This window comes from Hibiscus syriacus, unplaced genomic scaffold (assembly GCF_006381635.1).
Source record: "Hibiscus syriacus cultivar Baekdansim isolate YM2019G1 unplaced genomic scaffold, ASM638163v2 tig00110109_pilon, whole genome shotgun sequence".
Lineage (NCBI taxonomy): Eukaryota > Viridiplantae > Streptophyta > Magnoliopsida > Malvales > Malvaceae > Hibiscus > Hibiscus syriacus.
In genome coordinates, this window is record NW_024062593.1 from 628,715 (window position 1) to 646,555 (window position 17,841).

Sequence of the window (17,841 nt, forward strand, 5' to 3'; positions counted from 1 at the left end):
TAATATATTAATATAATAATAATAATAATAGTTTAATTTATCATTATTATAATATAAATGTATAATGAAATTGAAATAAATATATAATGTGATATATCATAATAATACATTTAGTACTTAAAATTATGCATTCTATTAATTTTATCTTGATTTAAAATTATTTAATAAATTTAACTCTTCATATTAAAAAAATTAACAAATTATTTTTTCATAATACTGTCAAAAGAAACGAATTCATCGAATCAAAGTAACATTCGGATAATTACATTATACCATAAAACAATAATAATTTTTTTAAGTTATTATTATATCATTAAAGTTTATACACTTTTAGTAAAGAGGGTACCTGATAGAACGAGTGGATTATTATTTTTCTTTGATTTTAATCTTTAATATTTATTGTTTAAGTTTACTATGGAACTCATTTAGAATTTACTGTGATCATACCAACGCCAACATCAAATCTTGAAGTCATGCACTCGAGCAAAAACTAAGCAATTCAGGGAAGTTCTTTCACACAAATGCATTCATGCAGTTCATATATTTAGTGAGTTTAAGTCCTCTCATCACCCCTTTATTAAGTTTATAAGGACTGGAGCTATACTCTTTAGTATAGTTTCTTCTTTAACTTAAGATACTACTCCTTTATCATCTTCCATTATCATTCTTTCAACCATCTTCCGTTGTCGTTCATACAACAATATCGAGTCATTTTCATCATCAACATCCACTGAAGACCACCATTACTTCTATCAACTTCCACAACAACTCTACTTCTATCCTTTCTTTGTTTCATTTCATTTTCATTTCCATTCTATCATTATTTATCATGTACTAATCATATTTCATTATTTTCTTATTTGCAATCATACTTATCAATTCAGGGGCAATACTTGCTATCAACTTCCACAACAACTCTACTTCTATCCTTTCTTTGTTTCATTTCATTTTCATTTCCATTCTATCATTATTTATCATGTACTAATCATATTTCATTATTTTCTTATTTGCAATCATACTTATCAATTCAGGGGCAATACTTGCTATCAACTTCCACAACAACTCTACTTCTATCCTTTCTTTGTTTCATTTCATTTTCATTTCCATTCTATCATTATTTATCATGTACTAATCATATTTCATTATTTTCTTATTTGCAATCATACTTATCAATTCAGGGGCAATACTTGCTATCATTTCCTAAGCTGGAACAACACAATAAGACTATCTATTATCTTCTCCATTGAAGGTTGTGGATAGACTTACATCAGTAAAGTATATAAATGGTCTCCCTACTATAAGATATTGCTTTATTAAGTTACTGACTATTAAAAGTTGAAAAATGATCACCTGACTATTCGTATGTTCCAAACTTATCATTTTTCATTAAAAAATTGACGACAATCTAAGTTGGACGTTAACCTGTTGACTGAGATATGATAAAATATATAATCTCATAATCTTAAATGATTATCGTATCTCAGTCAACATTAACGTCCAGCTCAGATGACCGTTAATCTTTTAATGAAAAATGATGAGTCTGGAACATAATGAATAGTCGAGTGACCATTTTATAACTTTTAATAGTCTAGGGACTCGACAAAACAATACCCTATAATCAAAGGACCATTTTGTATCTTTTAACAGTCGAGGGATTCAATAAAATAGTTCCTATAGTTCGAACCGGACCTGATCTATGGATATCTCCTATACTCGATCCAACGGTTAAGAGCTCAAAAAGGGACTCGTGAAGACTGGCTTGGACTGCAAAAAGTAGCCCAATAAAATATATCTACGACCCGTAATCTCCATTTGGGCTCTAATTGTGAACTGGGTCTGATGATATCTACTCATTTACCTGTTCTTTTAAGTTTATGGATACAATCTAATTATATTATGTAAAATTATTTTAATTTTATACATATTTAATAATATTAAATTAATGAAAATGGATTAATAATATTAATAATAAGAAATGAGAATATATTCACTAGAAAAAATAAAGAGTTAATCTCATCCAATGGTCTTAAATCTGTGTAAAATTAAAAGAGTTTTACACATTGCAATTGATTCCTAACTCATGTATATATAATCTACAAAATTAAAAAGGGTAAACTACATTATTTAGTCATCCAACTATCATTTTGATTATTCAACTATATTTTTAAAATCATATGCGTCTTGTTTTGGTCACCCGTGGCTAAAAAATAAACATAACTACTAGCATGACAGTTTCTTTTATTTTTAAATTATGACATGGTATTATCTTATGGTGACACGTCAATATTATTGTTAATTTTTTTAACAAAGAGTGACTTAAACAAAACCTAGTTTTAGTTATGATTTAAAAAAAAATAGTCGAATGATCAAAACAAAACCAAAGTAATAATTTGATGACTAAATCCATAGTTTACCAAATTAAAAATAATATATATAAAATTAAAGTTAAAATATTATAAGCTAAAATAAAATAGTTAAATATGAACTAAATCAATCATGAATCATTATCATTACAAATATAAGCAATGCAAAGTTAAATGTTAATATATATATATATATATATATATATATATATATATATATATATATATATTCATGATAGAATCGTGGATATTTGTTTTAATAATATTATTTATATTATTATTTTCTTTAATATTAAATTTTATTTTTTTAAAAATAATATATCTTATCATTGATTAAAATGATTAAACGATTAATTTTTATTCATTTATATCACGTTATTTAGTCACTTGGCTCATAATATAACCCTTTGACTTTCACAAAATCTACAAGGTTTAAAAGTTCCTTTGGTTCTCCTTAAAGCAAATCCTTTGGTTGTGAAGCAGAAGATCATGAGAAACTAGCGTCCATTATAAATTCAAAAGAGGAGTCTTCATTTGTCTTTAATCATAACCCTCATAATAATTATATTGTTTTAGTTTTCATTTACGATAGTTTTATATTAAAAATTTCGTAACCCGAATGGTTCAATATTTGTGTTAATATCGTAATGTCTGGTTAGTTCAAAGTACAATTGAATAGAGCTCGGATCTTTGACCTTGCCTTTTCCGGGTAGATGCAACAGCCTTTTGCTTATTCTGATCTGGGTTTTCTTCTTGTTTAGGTAAGCAATAAATCTTGGAGTTTCTGGCTATTGGGATTTCTAAATTTATACAATCTTGGATCTTTGTGGTTTGCAGGGGAAACATCAGTTGGATTTGTTTCAAGTTTTCGGCGATTAATTCTGATTTGGGCATCTATCTTTTGGATCTCTAGGGTTGGTTCATCTTTCTTTTGAAGCCATTCATTTTCATTTCATATAGTGGAACTTTGGGTTGATGAAAAAAGGATTTTTCCCGTTGAAATTTTACAATTTACCTCTAATACCCAGTTTTTCTTTGCAGTATCCAAAATCCCATTGTATTTTGTTAACTTAATTAGCCAAAGATTGTTGAAAAAGTTATGGATTTAGCTCAAGAAGAACCTGCTGGGGATGGGGAAATGGAGGAATTGGTTAGATTATCATCTGCCAATATTCCTCGCGTGGAAAATCATCTCCACAGAACACATTTTCCGGGTATTGTGAGGAAGAAAGCATACATATTCGATGGTCTCGGAAATTATTATAACAAGGAATGGGATCTTGCTGAAGGTAGTGGCCAAGAGTTTTGTTGGTACCATGTAGAACTTCCAAAAGGGAAGCAAAAGCTTTCTCAATCTGCACAATACCTTATAGATGTTCTCTGTCCACCATTAAAGCTTCAAGACATTCTCTCTCTTGTTAGTAATGGACCGTTTTGCGGACATGTCGATGGAGCCCTCGTCTTTCGGGTGAATTCAGCTGGCCCTCCCTCAAGTAACTTTACATTTAGATTAGCTGCAAGGGTTACCATGAATTCGGTGATTACCATTTCGTTGGGACGAGTTCCGAGATTAGGTTTCTCGCCTGTTGGACAATCCCTTCTCTCGGAGATTCCTAGTGTCGAAAGTCCATCTTATCATAGAGGAGAGAGGAAGGAAGGGAGTGGATTTGTTATTAGAGAACATGTTCTTGAGTTCTTGTTGACAATGAATCACTCTGAGGAAGCTGACAATCCCGTTCCAAAGTCTGTCTCGAACCTCGTTGTTCACATCCTCGATACACACGTGGATCATCTACAAGATGTTGTTACTAAACTCGAAATGGAGTTGGATTCTGTGGAGCTTGAATTGGATGGAGGTAAATTTCATCAATCACAATTTTGTTTAGCTTCTATCTGAGTAAATACTTGCCTTATTCCCTGTAGCTGTATGTTAACTTGGTTTATAGCTTTTTGAGTGCTAAAGAATGAAATAGTGTCAAATTTCTTTTTTCAAGTTGGTTTACAGATCCTCATTGACATGGAATGAGATTGTGAATATTTGAACTGCAAATGCCAGTGACCGGTAAATGTTTCTATGAACTTATAGGGCATTATACTGTCTGAATACTTAGGATCACTACCATTTATGTACATTTTCCATCAAACCATCCGTGATAGTTCTTGAAACCTATTTGAACCGCATTGGTAAGGATGCTTTTCATATATTTTTCACTCGAGATAACTTAAAAAAATGGTATTTCTGAATTTTGTTGTCTCATGCCTTCTTTGCTCATTATTCGAGTTTATATCACACACTTCCTTTTAAAGTTGCATGTTTTTATTCTGGCAATGAAGTGTCTGTAGATGAAGCTGTAATTGTTCAGCTTAATCTCTCAGGTGGATTTGCTTTAAAGAAAGAGATGCTAGATGAGAGAAGATTCCCCAAAATGCATCTAAATTTGCAACGTCTACTGCAGGTAATTTATCTTTCCAACTTTGTTTATAAATGTCCAAGAGAGTGGAAAACAAACTAGCAGAAAGATATGAGGACATGTTGGGCAGGGTTGAAGGAGGTCCCTTTAGCGTGTCATAGCTATTATAGATTTCTCATTTGGAGGTTACTGAAAATCTGGTGATAGCTTGCATTTGCACTCGTTTTTTTTGCTGATTCATCCTCCAGGATGTGACTTGGTCGAAATTCACACTTATTTAAGGTTTGGTTTATTGTCTGTGCAATTAAAACCATGAGGATTAAACCGTCTTTGCTTTTATGTATTTTGTGAAATGAAGGTGATTGCCCATGGGGAGCAAGTATTTCCCCGAGTAAAGGAAAAATGCTCTTCGAAACATTGGTTTGCTGACGAAGACATCAGCTCCCTTGAAGAGCTGATTGGACGGTTAAGGAGGCTGAAAGAGAACGTAGGGTTTCTAGCAAATCGTGTCACCGCAATTCAGGCCGGTTTGGATAGCTGGCAGTCTGAGCAAATTAACAGAAAACTCTATTATCTCTCTTTTCTTTCTATAATATTCCTTCCTTTATCCGTCATCACCGGAGGTAATACTTTGATATTTGATTACCGATCCCTTATCATGCAAGGTCTTGTTTATTGATATTTCTTTGGTGGCATCATTGGACTCTTTTTTTTATCTCAGTGTTCGGAATGAATGTGGGTGGAGTTCCATGGACCGTGCAAAAGGACCCTGCTCTAAAAGATGGTTTCCGCAATGTCTTGGCTCTTTGTGTAGCGATGCTGCTTCTAGTGTTGCTATGCTTCATTTTCCCTGCTCTTTATACTCGGTTGACTGCCTGGCATCGGAGGAGGTCTTTGAGAAGAAGTTGGTCCCATAACCAGAGATCATTCCTCAAGAGAACAATCGGAACTCAAGAAAGAGGTGGTTACCTCAGGATTTGACAAGGTTAAAGAAATTCATTTCCAGGGTATTTCCGTTTGCTGTTTCCTCAATCACGCATGCAAACTGTACTATTTTCCGATAACATCATTCGACTGTTCTAAAAATATAAATAACGTTGATCACTTCCTCTTATTTAGGCTAGAGGCATCGAAGGCTCTCCGTTAGAGGTGAGTCTTGTTCGTTCACCCGTTTTGTTGTATGTTGTATCATCTTTTCTGAAAGATTCAACTGTGCAGGTGGTTCCATTAAAGTTTGACAGTACAAAGACTTTTTTTGTGTGTGTTTTATTGCGATCTCGGTTTCAAGGATGTTTTTCTTTTTTCGATAATGTCCTTGTCCAGCATCCGAGTCTGAAATTTTCAACGTAGTATAAGAAATTGCTTGTGAAAGTGTTAGAACTGAAGTGAAATCACGGATCCGTTTTCGGCATATTTACGAGGATCCAGTGCACAATTGGTATCATTCGAGCACGTCGCTCGTAAGCTGTTGATTTGTAAATTGTAATCCAAGGTAAGTTGTCACTAAGAATGCAGCCACCATACTCCGGAGAACGGGATAGTTTTCTGTCACATGAACTTTTCTGTTGTTGAGAAAAGACATCAGCCATTGTTGAGAGCTTCAAACAGAAGGAAACTGCAAAGGAAAAAGCACCCAAACCCAACAAATTTCATGTGAGCAGCTATATATAGATTTGGTGGTTGTGAATGGATTCAAAAGTAGAGGGTTCACCCCAATCTAAACTAGAAGGGTTCATGGTCGGGGTTTTAGCTTTGGACGTGGTTTATATATATGGTATTAATTAATTTAATTCAATATGAAAAAAAGAAACAAAAAAGTTTAAAATGTGAAGAAAAATAATCTTCGAATTATGCCAAAAATAAGAAATGTGCACTATATGAGATGCTACAAGTATCAGTTAGGTCAAGTGATAGACGACATGCATGCGTATTGTTTTCAATTATTTAATAAATATATTTTAAGAGACTATATTTAAACTTTTAAAATTTAATATTTAAATAACGTATGATTTTAAAAAAATAATTCATTTTCGTTTCGTTTATTTTGATTATGTCCGATCATGACTTAAGACCTAATAATCGCACTTCAACCTCAATTTCATTCTTGGAGATCTATAAATACGGTCAATCACTAGATTCAAATTTATCATTCAATCGGGGATGGATCGAAGGAGAGGCGGGTGAAGATAATTGTCCCCTCTGAAAAATTTAAAATTATCATATATTTCAATTTTTTCTATGTATTTTTCATTAAAAATACGTTTTTATCCCCTGAATTTTTTTAAATTTATTTCCTCTTAAAATTTTAAAAGTTCATCATCTAACATAGAATTTTACGTCTGTCCCTGCATTTAATTGAATAACAACAAATATAATAAATTACCTAATAGTTAATATTAAGTAAGTTGAGAGATTTATCACTAATATTTAAATAATATAGAGTTTAATAACTTCATGGCTGAAACGATTAATTTTGGACCGTGAAAAATGTTCTAAATTTTACTAGATTCATGCCCATAATTAAAAGAAATTCTGGATGCAAATGTTTAGAAGATAACAATTAACAGAGAGATCTAATATATATTTATTTAATACGATTTTATTTAAATTTTTGTTTGAATCTCATATTATTCAAATATTTAAATATAACCTTCTAAATGTGAAAATAAAACTCACTCATACATGTTGTTATTGTTGTTTGGGTCATACTGGTGCTAACATGAATCTACACACATACTATGTACATTTATTTTTTCTTAGAAAAATTCGCACAATTTTTTTTTAAAATTTTTGATATATTATTTTTGGGTATGATTTCGTTAAATAGTTTAAAAATATTTTTTAGATAAAAAAATTCTAAAATTTAGGAGTAAACGTGGCGTTGCACTAACCATTAGATGGAGTTTTTGTTAACGTGGCATATATTCAGCCGTGAACCGAAGAACAGGCTAAAATGCGGCTGTTAGCTTTGTAAGGCAAATCCTTGAACCCTAAAAACCTCCTCTGACCTCTCCTCGAATTTCAATTTTTCATATTAACTCACACGGTTCCCTAATTTTCATCTCTGTTCGATCCTTCCCTGCTCTTTCCAAGTTATAGCTATGGCTACGGCCGCTCTTCTCCGTTCATTTCGACGCCGTGACGTTGCCTCTGCACCTCTCACAGCCTATAGATGCGTAAGTTTCAACTTTTCTTTTCCTATTTTCTTTTAAAGCCTTTAGAGTTAATTTTTGGTGATTTCTTGGTTGCTCTGTGCTCCGTGGCGTTATCTTCTGTTTCCTTGTTGGGAAATTCCAGGAAAAGGAAAATTTATCTAGATATTCGCATCGGTCTGCAGGTTACTAAAAGTAGTAGATATATTTCATTCGTTTAATTTAAGTTTAGCCGGAAATTCTGCGACTAAAATTTATTTATCTGGAAGCGGTGATATATAAAATAGTCGATAAATGATAAACGTACTTTTTTAGATAATTAAAAATAAGATGGATAGTCCATCCCTAAACATCTATGGGAATTAAAAGAATGGTATATTGATTTCTTTAGTATTTTTCTTAGTTTAATTAGCTTATCTAAAATCAAGGTACTGGTTGTAGCGGACTGTATTTTCGGATCAAATTTGTCTAATATTTTTTACTGGGTTTTCTCGAATTTTGTTCTAGATTTGGTTGTATCTGTATGAGATTGGTTATTGCAGTCTGTTGTTAAGTGCTTAAATGCTTCCGTCATGCCTAATTGGTTGTTGTGCAGCTTACTAGCAACGGCAAGACCTCAGTCGGTATTAATTGGACGAGTTTTACTAGAGCTTTCAGGTAACCGTGGTTTGGGTTATAGTTTCATTATTGTTTATTTGTTGTAAATTTGTGATATCTTAATGTAACTGTTCTTTCTTTCCCTTTAGAGCAGTTCTAAGCCGGTTGGAAATGATGTCATTGGTATTGATTTGGGTACAACCAACTCTTGTGTTGCTGTCATGGAGGGAAAGGTAAGAATCAGACTTGTAGACAGATGTTCTTAACAGTTGTTTGGTTTGGAAGTTAAAAATATTATTGTGATCATTCTCTGATTGAATCTGTGACTGATTTCAGAATCCTAAAGTTATTGAGAACTCTGAAGGTGCACGGACCACACCATCTGTTGTTGCCTTCAACCAAAAGGGGGAGTTACTTGTGGGAACCCCTGCAAAACGTCAGGCTGTGACCAATCCTACTAATACAATTTTTGGAACCAAGCGTCTGATTGGTAGGCGTTTTGATGATCCCCAGACACAAAAAGAGATGGGGATGGTTCCTTACAAGATTGTCAAGGCTCCCAACGGAGATGCCTGGGTTGAAGCAAATGGACAACAATATTCTCCTAGCCAGGTTGGGGCATTTGTTTTGACCAAGATGAAAGAAACTGCAGAGGCTTTCCTTGGAAAGGGTGTTTCTCAAGCAGTTATAACTGTTCCAGCTTATTTCAATGATGCTCAGAGGCAAGCAACTAAGGATGCTGGTAGAATTGCAGGTCTTGATGTTCAGAGGATTATAAATGAGCCTACTGCTGCTGCTCTTTCATACGGAATGAACAATAAGGAGGGTCTCATTGCAGTCTTTGATCTTGGTGGTGGCACATTTGATATTTCAATTTTGGAGATTTCTAACGGCGTCTTTGAGGTATGCATCTTTTTCTTTGCAAAGAGGGTTTGTTTTGGCATTGATTTGTACTATTAACTAATATATTCAGGTCAAAGCAACGAATGGTGATACTTTCTTGGGAGGAGAGGATTTTGACAATGCCTTGCTAGATTTCTTGGTGAGTGAATTTAAGAAAACTGAGGGGATTGATCTCTCAAAGGATAGGCTTGCACTCCAGAGGCTTCGTGAAGCTGCTGAGAAGGCTAAAATCGAACTCTCATCGACATCGCAGACCGATATTAACCTGCCATTCATAACAGCTGATTCTTCTGGGGCAAAACACTTGAATATCACATTGACCAGATCAAAGTTTGAATCCTTGGTAAATCACTTGATTGAGAGGACCAAGGCTCCTTGTAAGAATTGTTTGAAGGATGCTGCCATTTCAACGAAGGATGTTGATGAGGTTCTTCTAGTTGGAGGCATGACACGAGTACCTAAAGTACAAGAAGTGGTTTCCGGGATCTTTGGCAAGAGTCCAAGCAAAGGAGTTAATCCTGATGAAGCAGTTGCTATGGGAGCTGCAATTCAGGGTGGTATACTTCGTGGGGATGTTAAAGAGTTGCTTCTGCTTGACGTCACTCCTTTGTCCCTTGGTATTGAGACACTAGGTGGTGTATTCACAAGGCTAATCAGCCGCAACACGACCATTCCAACAAAGAAGAGTCAGGTGTGTCTTTGGCATAATTTTTTAGCATTTTTTTTAATTTTGTTGGCTTTTAATTTCAAATAAGCTCAAGTTTAGCCTGTTTGGTTGCTTCCACCCATATGTTATATGAATATTGTTTTTGTTTCATGTTTGATGGAGTCTCCTTGGTTTTCAGGTGTTCTCTACAGCAGCTGATAATCAGACTCAAGTAGGTATCAAGGTGCATCAAGGAGAGCGTGAAATGGCTGCCGACAACAAAATGTTGGGTGAGTTTGATTTGGTAGGAATCCCTCCTGCTCCGAGAGGTATGCCTCAGATTGAGGTGACATTCGACATTGATGCGAATGGTATTGTCACGGTGTCTGCCAAGGACAAGGCCACTGGTAAAGAACAGCAAATCACCATCCGTTCATCCGGTGGTCTCTCAGATGATGAGATCGAGAAGATGGTTAGGGAAGCTGAGTTGCATGCCCAGAAGGACCAACAAAGAAAAGCTTTGATCGATACCAAAAACAATGCAGACACCACTATTTATAGCGTGGAAAAGAGCTTGAACGAGTACAGAGAGAAGATTCCTAGTGAAGTTGCGAAAGCGGTCGAGGATGCTGTTGCAGATTTGAGGAAGGCAATGGAAGGAGAGGACGTTGACGAGATCAAGGCCAAGATTGATGCAGCAAATAAAGCTGTCTCAAAGATCGGTGAACACATGGCTGGCGGTGGTTCCCAAGGCAGCTCTTCCGGAGGTGCTCAAGGCGGTGAGCAGCCCCAAGAGGGAGAGCATGAGGAAGGGAAGAAGCAGTGATTCTGTTACTGATTTTGTTGTGCTGGTAAATGCCACTGAAGATTATCCTTTAGTTTGATTACTATCGTGTTCAAGAGTTTGTATCTAAATAAAGGTTGAATACATTGCTAGCCTCTTACGAATTTGAGTCCAGACCTTCCAAATTTTTCTTAAAAAGTGGAAAATCAACGAGGGAATGTAAATTATGAGTTGGAATTTGAATTTTACTAAAATTTTTAAATTATCCAAATTTCTTTCTATTTAGAATTTTAAATTTTGAAAAAGTAGATAATTTCTAGTCCTCCCCTTACGCTTGAATCCTAAGAAAAATAGCGGTGGTGGGTCTCAAATTTCAATCCATCTTGCTTTAATATTATGGTTTTGATTTGAAATTTTTTATATTTAAATTTTTATAATTTAACTTTTTGTAAATTATATTAAAATATTTAATTTTATTTAAAAAGTTAACATCTTATTAATTTTATAAAGTTTAATTAATTCATATAATTAATTCAGTGGCAAACTGGTCTTTTTCATGCCTTTCTTCATGAAGTATCCAACAAGACACTTTTGATGGCGCCATCTTTTGTCATTAGTTGCTTATTGAAGTTTTATAAAAAAATTATATTAATAAAGTGACAGATATTTCATAGATATTTATAAAACTTTGAGATATTTTTTAAGATAATATATATATTTGAATTAATCACTGATATCTGATCTATTGACCGACTAATATAGATCAGGTACTGCAGAGGATAGGGCGATCCTCCTAACCCAGTTTGCTCCATTCGCAAAAGTCAGGATTCGAACATCTAATATGACTTAACGAACCTAATGTTTCATCTCACTAAACCAACTAGGTATTAGTTAAGATAAAATATATTAAATATCATATAATTATATTTAAATGAATTGTTTTAATTATTAATTATTTAAAAGTTATAAAATACACATTAAATTTATTATTAATACGATTATTAAGTTCTATAAATTATTATAAAATGATCATTAAATTTTATTAATTTTTTTATAATTATTATAGATTATAACTTTTGACTTTCTTGTAAAACTTTAATGAATTTAGTGATTATTACTTTTAAAAATTAAAGATATTTTAATATAATTTAATATTTTTTTAATGCAAATGAGACATTGGTGTGAATTCAAATGTTGGATTAGCATGCTTTGAGAAAAGACGAGGCAACATCCATTGTCAATTATCAACAAGCAAATTGTCGTTTACTAATGATATACATTTGAATTTGAAGATTGCTTGTCAAAAAGGAAATGGCTAAGGTTTAGATTTTATATTCCGAACTTGATTAAAAGTCTCTCCAATCTTATCACTAATTAGTTGATTTAACGAGATAAAAAAATTAAAATTTTAAATAAAATATAATAAATTAAATTAAATTTTTAAATAAAATATAATAAATTAAATTAAATTATAATAAATAAATTAAAAATATAACTCTCATCGTAAATCCTTATAGTAATCGATTAAAATTAATTAGATAAATTAAATACGGATAATTGATTTAACGAGATAAAAATTAAATTTTAGGGGGCATATATTCTTGAACAAAAAAACAAGTGAATCAACATCGACGGTGGCCATTAAAAAGCTTAAGAAAGCAAAGAAGTTGCATAGTTTCTTCAAGCATCGATTCCATGGAAAAGGTATTAAAAAATCAGCGGCTTTTGGATAAGAAAGCAATAGAACAACAGCGGCTGCTTAAAGCCTAAAACTCTGGGTCTGGGTAGACATAATTGAAATTATAATCGCAAATTCATAAGCTTAAAAGGAAAATAACACACTGGCAATAACTTTAAATTATACTCACGAATTCTTCTGATAATTAAATCAAACTGAACCTTGTGAAAGATTATTTGGCACTTTAGCCTCGCCGCCGCCGCTTCTCATTTCCCCACTAACTGCCGCGCCGACGCCTTGATACTGAGGTGGCATCATACCACCTCCCGGCGCAGTATAATAAACCTGTCTGTCGTAGGCCGCCATGTGTGCGTATGCAGCATCTGGTGGTACTCCACCACTCTGCGGCCTCACCATCTGCTGTGTCATGCCGGGCATTGGCGGGTGTTGTTGGGTATGCGGAGGTTGTGCCACCATGTTGTAAACAGGTTGCTCCCTGTAGACTTCGTGTGGGTGTGGCATTCTTTGTACGTTGGTGTAGTAGCCTTGACCGGTTACTGGTCGACCCATTTGTGGCGGTGGTGCTCCAGGTGCAGGAGCCGAAACCGGTGGAGGCGCGTGGTAGACGGTACCCAGACCCGATCCTTGTGCAGGCATCATGTAGACGGGATGTTCAGACGGCGGCGTTGGGTTGGTGTTTGAAGTTACGGTTGCCGGGAAACCTCCAGCGGAAATTGGTTTATCCGACCAGAATCCACCTGTAGCCTGCACATGTTGCTGGAAATTTACCGGTACGTTCACCGGCGGCGCTTTTTCAGGTACCTTCTGTGCGTAATATTCCCCTGCATAAGCCATGGAAGCAGCGTCTTCAGCCTTCTTTCGATACATAGCGAAGCTGTTCTTGATCCCGAATTTGAAGCCTCTGCAATTCTTGTAGCTGCCTCTGAATATCAACCGGATCCAAACCATGATCCGTCCCCACGACTTCCTGTACCGGAAGCGCGTTCACCGGTTCCGCCGCTTGATCGAGGATTTTCATCGGAGAAGTAGGTGGAGGCATCCCTTTTTCAAGTCCAAACAAATAATCCATGTTGTTTGCTTGAACCGCAGCGTGTTTTTCGACACCCGGATTCGGACCGGAATTCAAAGCCTCGACAAACCGGTCGCGCTCCGATCTCGCCCCTTCTGAACCGAAACTCGCAGGACCAGTCGGCGGAAAAATGAAAAGCCGCATCCTCACTGGCTTAGCGGAGGCTCGATAAAGTCGATCGTACTCATGCATCATGTGCTCGAGATCATCATCGTTTGTAACAGAAATAAGGGCGTCGAGATCTTCTCCGGTAAGTTGGTACTTGAAGGAAACCTCACCGTCACCACCGCCGCAGAGAGCGGAAAGTTTAGAAACCATGGAAGAGAATTTGATAGTGCGTTCAACGGCTAGGATCTTGGTCTCTCCGCCGATGTAAGCTAACTGGTTGTCATGAGGACGAGGATGAATCTTACCTCCATAGCTGCACATGAACTTCGCTTTGTAATTTTGACCATGTTGAGGTTGGTCCTCCCATGGCGGTGGATTTTCAAAGTCGATTTCGCGGGATCGCGGCGAAGATTCGCCGGAGTCCGGGTACGAGTTATAAGAGTAATTCTCCATTTTTAATAAAACAAAGTATTTTTGAAGAGAGCTTTGAGAGAGTGTTTTAAGATTTACAATGAATCCATGGAGATATGCAAGACGCTGATATCCTCTGCCTTTGTTGGGGGTTACGTGGCAGGGAAGAGGGTTGGTGGGATATGATGACCAGCAGGTTTATGGGAATTCTGTACTGCCATAAAATGCCAAGGAGAATCCGATGTTTACAGAATTTGTTAAAATAATATTTAATTATTTTTATCCATCTACTCTATTTATTTTTATTTATTCCATCACGTTAGGTGTTAAGCTAAGCCCTTGAAGATAATAAATAAGAAAAATTAAAATTAAAAAAAAAACAGGACTGTTTAAAATGTCATATAGCAAATTAATTTATATATAATTATAGGGTTGTGGTGTTGCATTTTGATAACTTTCAAAATTTGTTAAATTTAAGATATTCAATTCCACCTTTTAACTCTTAAAAAGTAAAAATTGTGTTGTTGATCTCGTCGCTAAACAGATGTGAAAAAAGTTAAGAGGACATTGTATTTCTGTAAAATCCCCCAAAAGAAATAGAGGAGTTGTTATTAGCCGATATAACGGGAAGCTAGGTGCCCTCGTAAACATGTACTCAACCAAAACTAAAAACATGTTATTACACTTTTAAAATCATCAAAATCTACCTTACCTGTGATCGTTCTAAGATTTTAAGGCTCAATATACACATTTGATATATAAAATATAATATTAAAGTGAAGTTCGCATATTGAAATATATGTTTACAATTAGAGGATGTTTAATTCATATAATATGAATTTATCTTTGATGATGAAATTATCAAAATATAATTTTAATTGAAAAGTCAAATTCATATAACTAATTGAAAAAAGGTTAACTACATAAACGGTCACCAAACTTTTAAGGCACTTGAATTTTGGTCACTCAACTTTTAAAACTTGCAATATAATCACTAAACTTTTAGTTCGTTTTCAGTAAAATCCCTAACGTTACATTAGATTAGTTTTATCTAACGTGACATGTTACCTCCCATTAACCCCCTTCTTCTTCTTATTTCTCCAAGCGGTGACTCATCTCATCACTTATCATGTTATTCCAGTCCCCAATAATCCTAGTCCTGAAATATGCATTGTTTCGCATCCCCACCCAAGGATCCACGCCATTTTTGTTTACCTCCAAGTTTTTCAACCTCTCCAAGTTGCACCACCATATACCATATTCAACCTATTTATCATTAACAAATGATTTCCCATGAACGAAGCTAGCTTATTCACCTCTTTAACGAGTTTTCTTTTAATGTATTGGTACTTCAAAACATCACCTTATTGGGGCATTGTAAGCTCTGGTTCCAATGCTGTAAAACGTGGTTGAAGAGCGGCCTGAAATGGGAAACACCATTGATGAACAACTAGAATGCTCTCTCGAATAGGTACAGACCTTGTTGTGTCGTTCTCAGCTTGTTGAAAAAATGCCACATCGAAACTAGTATGTCTTTAGGGTTTCTCGCGATGTAAACAAGCTTGCAGTTGATGGTTTTAATGGAGTCCGACAATGTCGCGTAGGGCAAGTGAGTGTGGAATAGCCTTGGAGATTTCATGGCATGGCAGAAATGACCGACAACGAGTTTAAAGTGTAATTAAACTTGGACTTCAAAGGTTTGAACGTAGACGACGGGGTGGTTTTCGACGAGCGGGTCACGATGGTGGTCTTCGTTTGTCTTGGACAATGTTTCTCTGTCTCCGTTGGAAGTGACAGCATTGGGGATAGAGAAACAAAGGGCTTTGAGCCATGTAGTGTCGGTTTTCATGGGGGATGCTAAGATGATATAGTCGTGTCAGGGGGAGAAATGTGAACGGAGAGCCTTTGTTGCTTGGAGGTGATAAGGTATGTACCAGAAACCTTGCCATTGATACAATGGAATGTCCCAAAAGCTTTTCCAATGGGAGCAAAGCCAGCATTGGCTCAGTTAACTCAAATGAATTGGTCATTGCAGCAACGCAAAATAGAAATTGCTATTTTTACTCATGGGAATGCAAATACAAACCTTTGTTGATAGAAGAAGAAAAAGGGTTAACGAGAGGTAACAAGTCACGCCAGATAAAACTAATGAGAGATAACGTGAGGGACCTTACTAAAATGAAATAAAAGGTTAGTGACTATATTGCAAGTTTTAAAAGTTGGGTGACCAAATGAAGATGCCCTAAAAATTTGGTTATCATTTATATAGTTTACCCTTGAAAAGAAAGATATAAAGTATAATATTAAAGTGAAGTTTTCATATTAGAATATATGTTTACAATTAGAGAATATTTAATTCATATAATATAAAATTATCTATAGGAATGAAATTATGAAAATGTAACATTACTTGTCATATTATTATAAATAACACATCATCTTATTTACCTTCATCTAACTAATATATATATATTTAGTATTAAATTAAAAACATTAATTAAAAACTTAATTAAATTATATCTAATTTTTATATTTATCATATTATTAATATAAATAATATGAGAATTCCAAAAGACACCTTAAGTTTATTAAGTACAAAGGGGGTGAGATGTTGAGTAGGGCGAGATGAAGAGGAGAGTGCGGGGTGTGGGACGATAAGCTTTTGAGGTTGTATTTGTGGGGCCGAGGGTGGAATGCATTAAAACGATGAGTTTTAGAAGACTTTCAACACTCACTTTGCCATTGCTGTTAACTGCCAACTCTGAAGCTGCCACGTCCTGAGTGGGTCCCCAAGCAGTAGTTCAATTTTGGCCGTAGCAACAGGACACGTGTTCCACTCCCACTATTTCCAATCCTCACTTTGAAAATTGAAATAAATAAATATATATATAAAATATTAAAAAAATAATTCAAGGTATGAAAAATCTATAAAAGATTGAATACATAATCTCCCTTGACCTTTTTAACATTTAAAGTTTATAATTTTAAGATGGTGACATTTAAATCTAGGTGAATGACATTGACAAAATATGAAGGTTGAGATATTTTTGATTTTAAATTTAAATTTAATTTAATAAAAATTATACATAAATTCTTTTTAAATGTGTTATATCTTTAACGACACTTTTCAAAATATTTCGATCTATCATATATGATATTTAAGTATTTTATCAATAATTCAGCTTCATATAAATTTATTAGTTTGTTGTAATACCTAAAAGTTCACAGCATAAATCCTCAAGTCAACTACAATGCACAAACGAGAACTAGACAAGATTACTGACATATTCACATGATTTATTAGAATGAAATTTAAGATTTTATCACCAGATATTTTTGTATGATCAGCCTATAAATAATTATCATGATTATACGATTGACACGTACACTAAATATCACAATAGATACATCAAACAAAATTAACTTATGACAAAGCTGAAGTTTTCAATAACTGCGCTCTTATTATTTCAACGCCATTAATGAGGTTCATGCACCTGACCTAATAATTGGGACTCTTTGGTGGGATTGGACTGGTTTAAACGTGGCCATACTCTCATTTGACGATTATGCGTACGTGCCACACATCACACAACAGGAATTACATCATCGAAATTTGACCTAATATTGATGGATTCGAAAATATTTTTAAGAACATTTATATATATATAAATAATATAAAATTTTTAAATAAATAAATA

The 17,841-nt window shown here is 34.5% G+C and overlaps 2 protein-coding genes and 2 pseudogenes across 3 annotated transcripts; 2 read left to right on the plus strand and 2 right to left on the minus strand.

Annotated features, from left to right (window-relative positions):
• Window positions 1-3,043: 3,043 nt before the first annotated feature.
• LOC120214918 lies at window positions 3,044-6,049 on the plus strand. Its single transcript, XM_039212722.1, has 5 exons — window positions 3,044-3,107; window positions 3,201-4,219; window positions 4,740-4,819; window positions 5,133-5,397; window positions 5,496-6,049. Exons 2-5 carry the CDS (start codon window positions 3,463-3,465, stop codon window positions 5,753-5,755), a joined length of 1,362 nt encoding a protein of 453 aa, XP_039068653.1. The 5' UTR covers window positions 3,044-3,107; window positions 3,201-3,462; the 3' UTR covers window positions 5,756-6,049.
• A 1,693-nt stretch (window positions 6,050-7,742) lies between these two features.
• LOC120214919 (heat shock 70 kDa protein, mitochondrial) lies at window positions 7,743-11,099 on the plus strand. 2 transcript variants are annotated; one of them, XM_039212723.1, is made up of 6 exons: window positions 7,743-7,950; window positions 8,522-8,583; window positions 8,678-8,756; window positions 8,860-9,426; window positions 9,497-10,117; window positions 10,272-11,099. In XM_039212723.1, exons 1-6 carry the CDS (start codon window positions 7,876-7,878, stop codon window positions 10,896-10,898), a joined length of 2,031 nt encoding a protein of 676 aa, XP_039068654.1. In that variant the 5' UTR covers window positions 7,743-7,875; the 3' UTR covers window positions 10,899-11,099. The 2 variants fall into 2 exon arrangements, with proteins under 2 accessions (XP_039068654.1, XP_039068655.1); XM_039212724.1 differs by lacking the exon at window positions 7,743-7,950 and having other exon boundaries at window positions 8,568-8,583; window positions 8,673-8,756.
• A 1,551-nt stretch (window positions 11,100-12,650) lies between these two features.
• LOC120214920 lies at window positions 12,651-14,303 on the minus strand (annotated as a pseudogene).
• A 932-nt stretch (window positions 14,304-15,235) lies between these two features.
• On the minus strand, window positions 15,236-16,886 carry LOC120215035 (annotated as a pseudogene).
• Window positions 16,887-17,841: the final 955 nt, after the last annotated feature.

Coding starts and splice junctions, on each gene's coding strand:
- LOC120214918 (XM_039212722.1), top strand. CDS start 3,463: ATGGATTTAGCTCAAGAAGAACCTGCTGGGGATGGGGAAATGGAGGAA. Junction 4,220..4,739: donor GGAGCTTGAATTGGATGGAG/GTAAATTTCATC, acceptor TTAATCTCTCAG/GTGGATTTGCTTTAAAGAAA. Junction 5,398..5,495: donor TTTATCCGTCATCACCGGAG/GTAATACTTTGA, acceptor TTTTTATCTCAG/TGTTCGGAATGAATGTGGGT.
- LOC120214919 (XM_039212723.1), top strand. CDS start 7,876: ATGGCTACGGCCGCTCTTCTCCGTTCATTTCGACGCCGTGACGTTGCC. Junction 7,951..8,521: donor CTCTCACAGCCTATAGATGC/GTAAGTTTCAAC, acceptor GTTGTTGTGCAG/CTTACTAGCAACGGCAAGAC. Junction 10,118..10,271: donor TTCCAACAAAGAAGAGTCAG/GTGTGTCTTTGG, acceptor CTTGGTTTTCAG/GTGTTCTCTACAGCAGCTGA.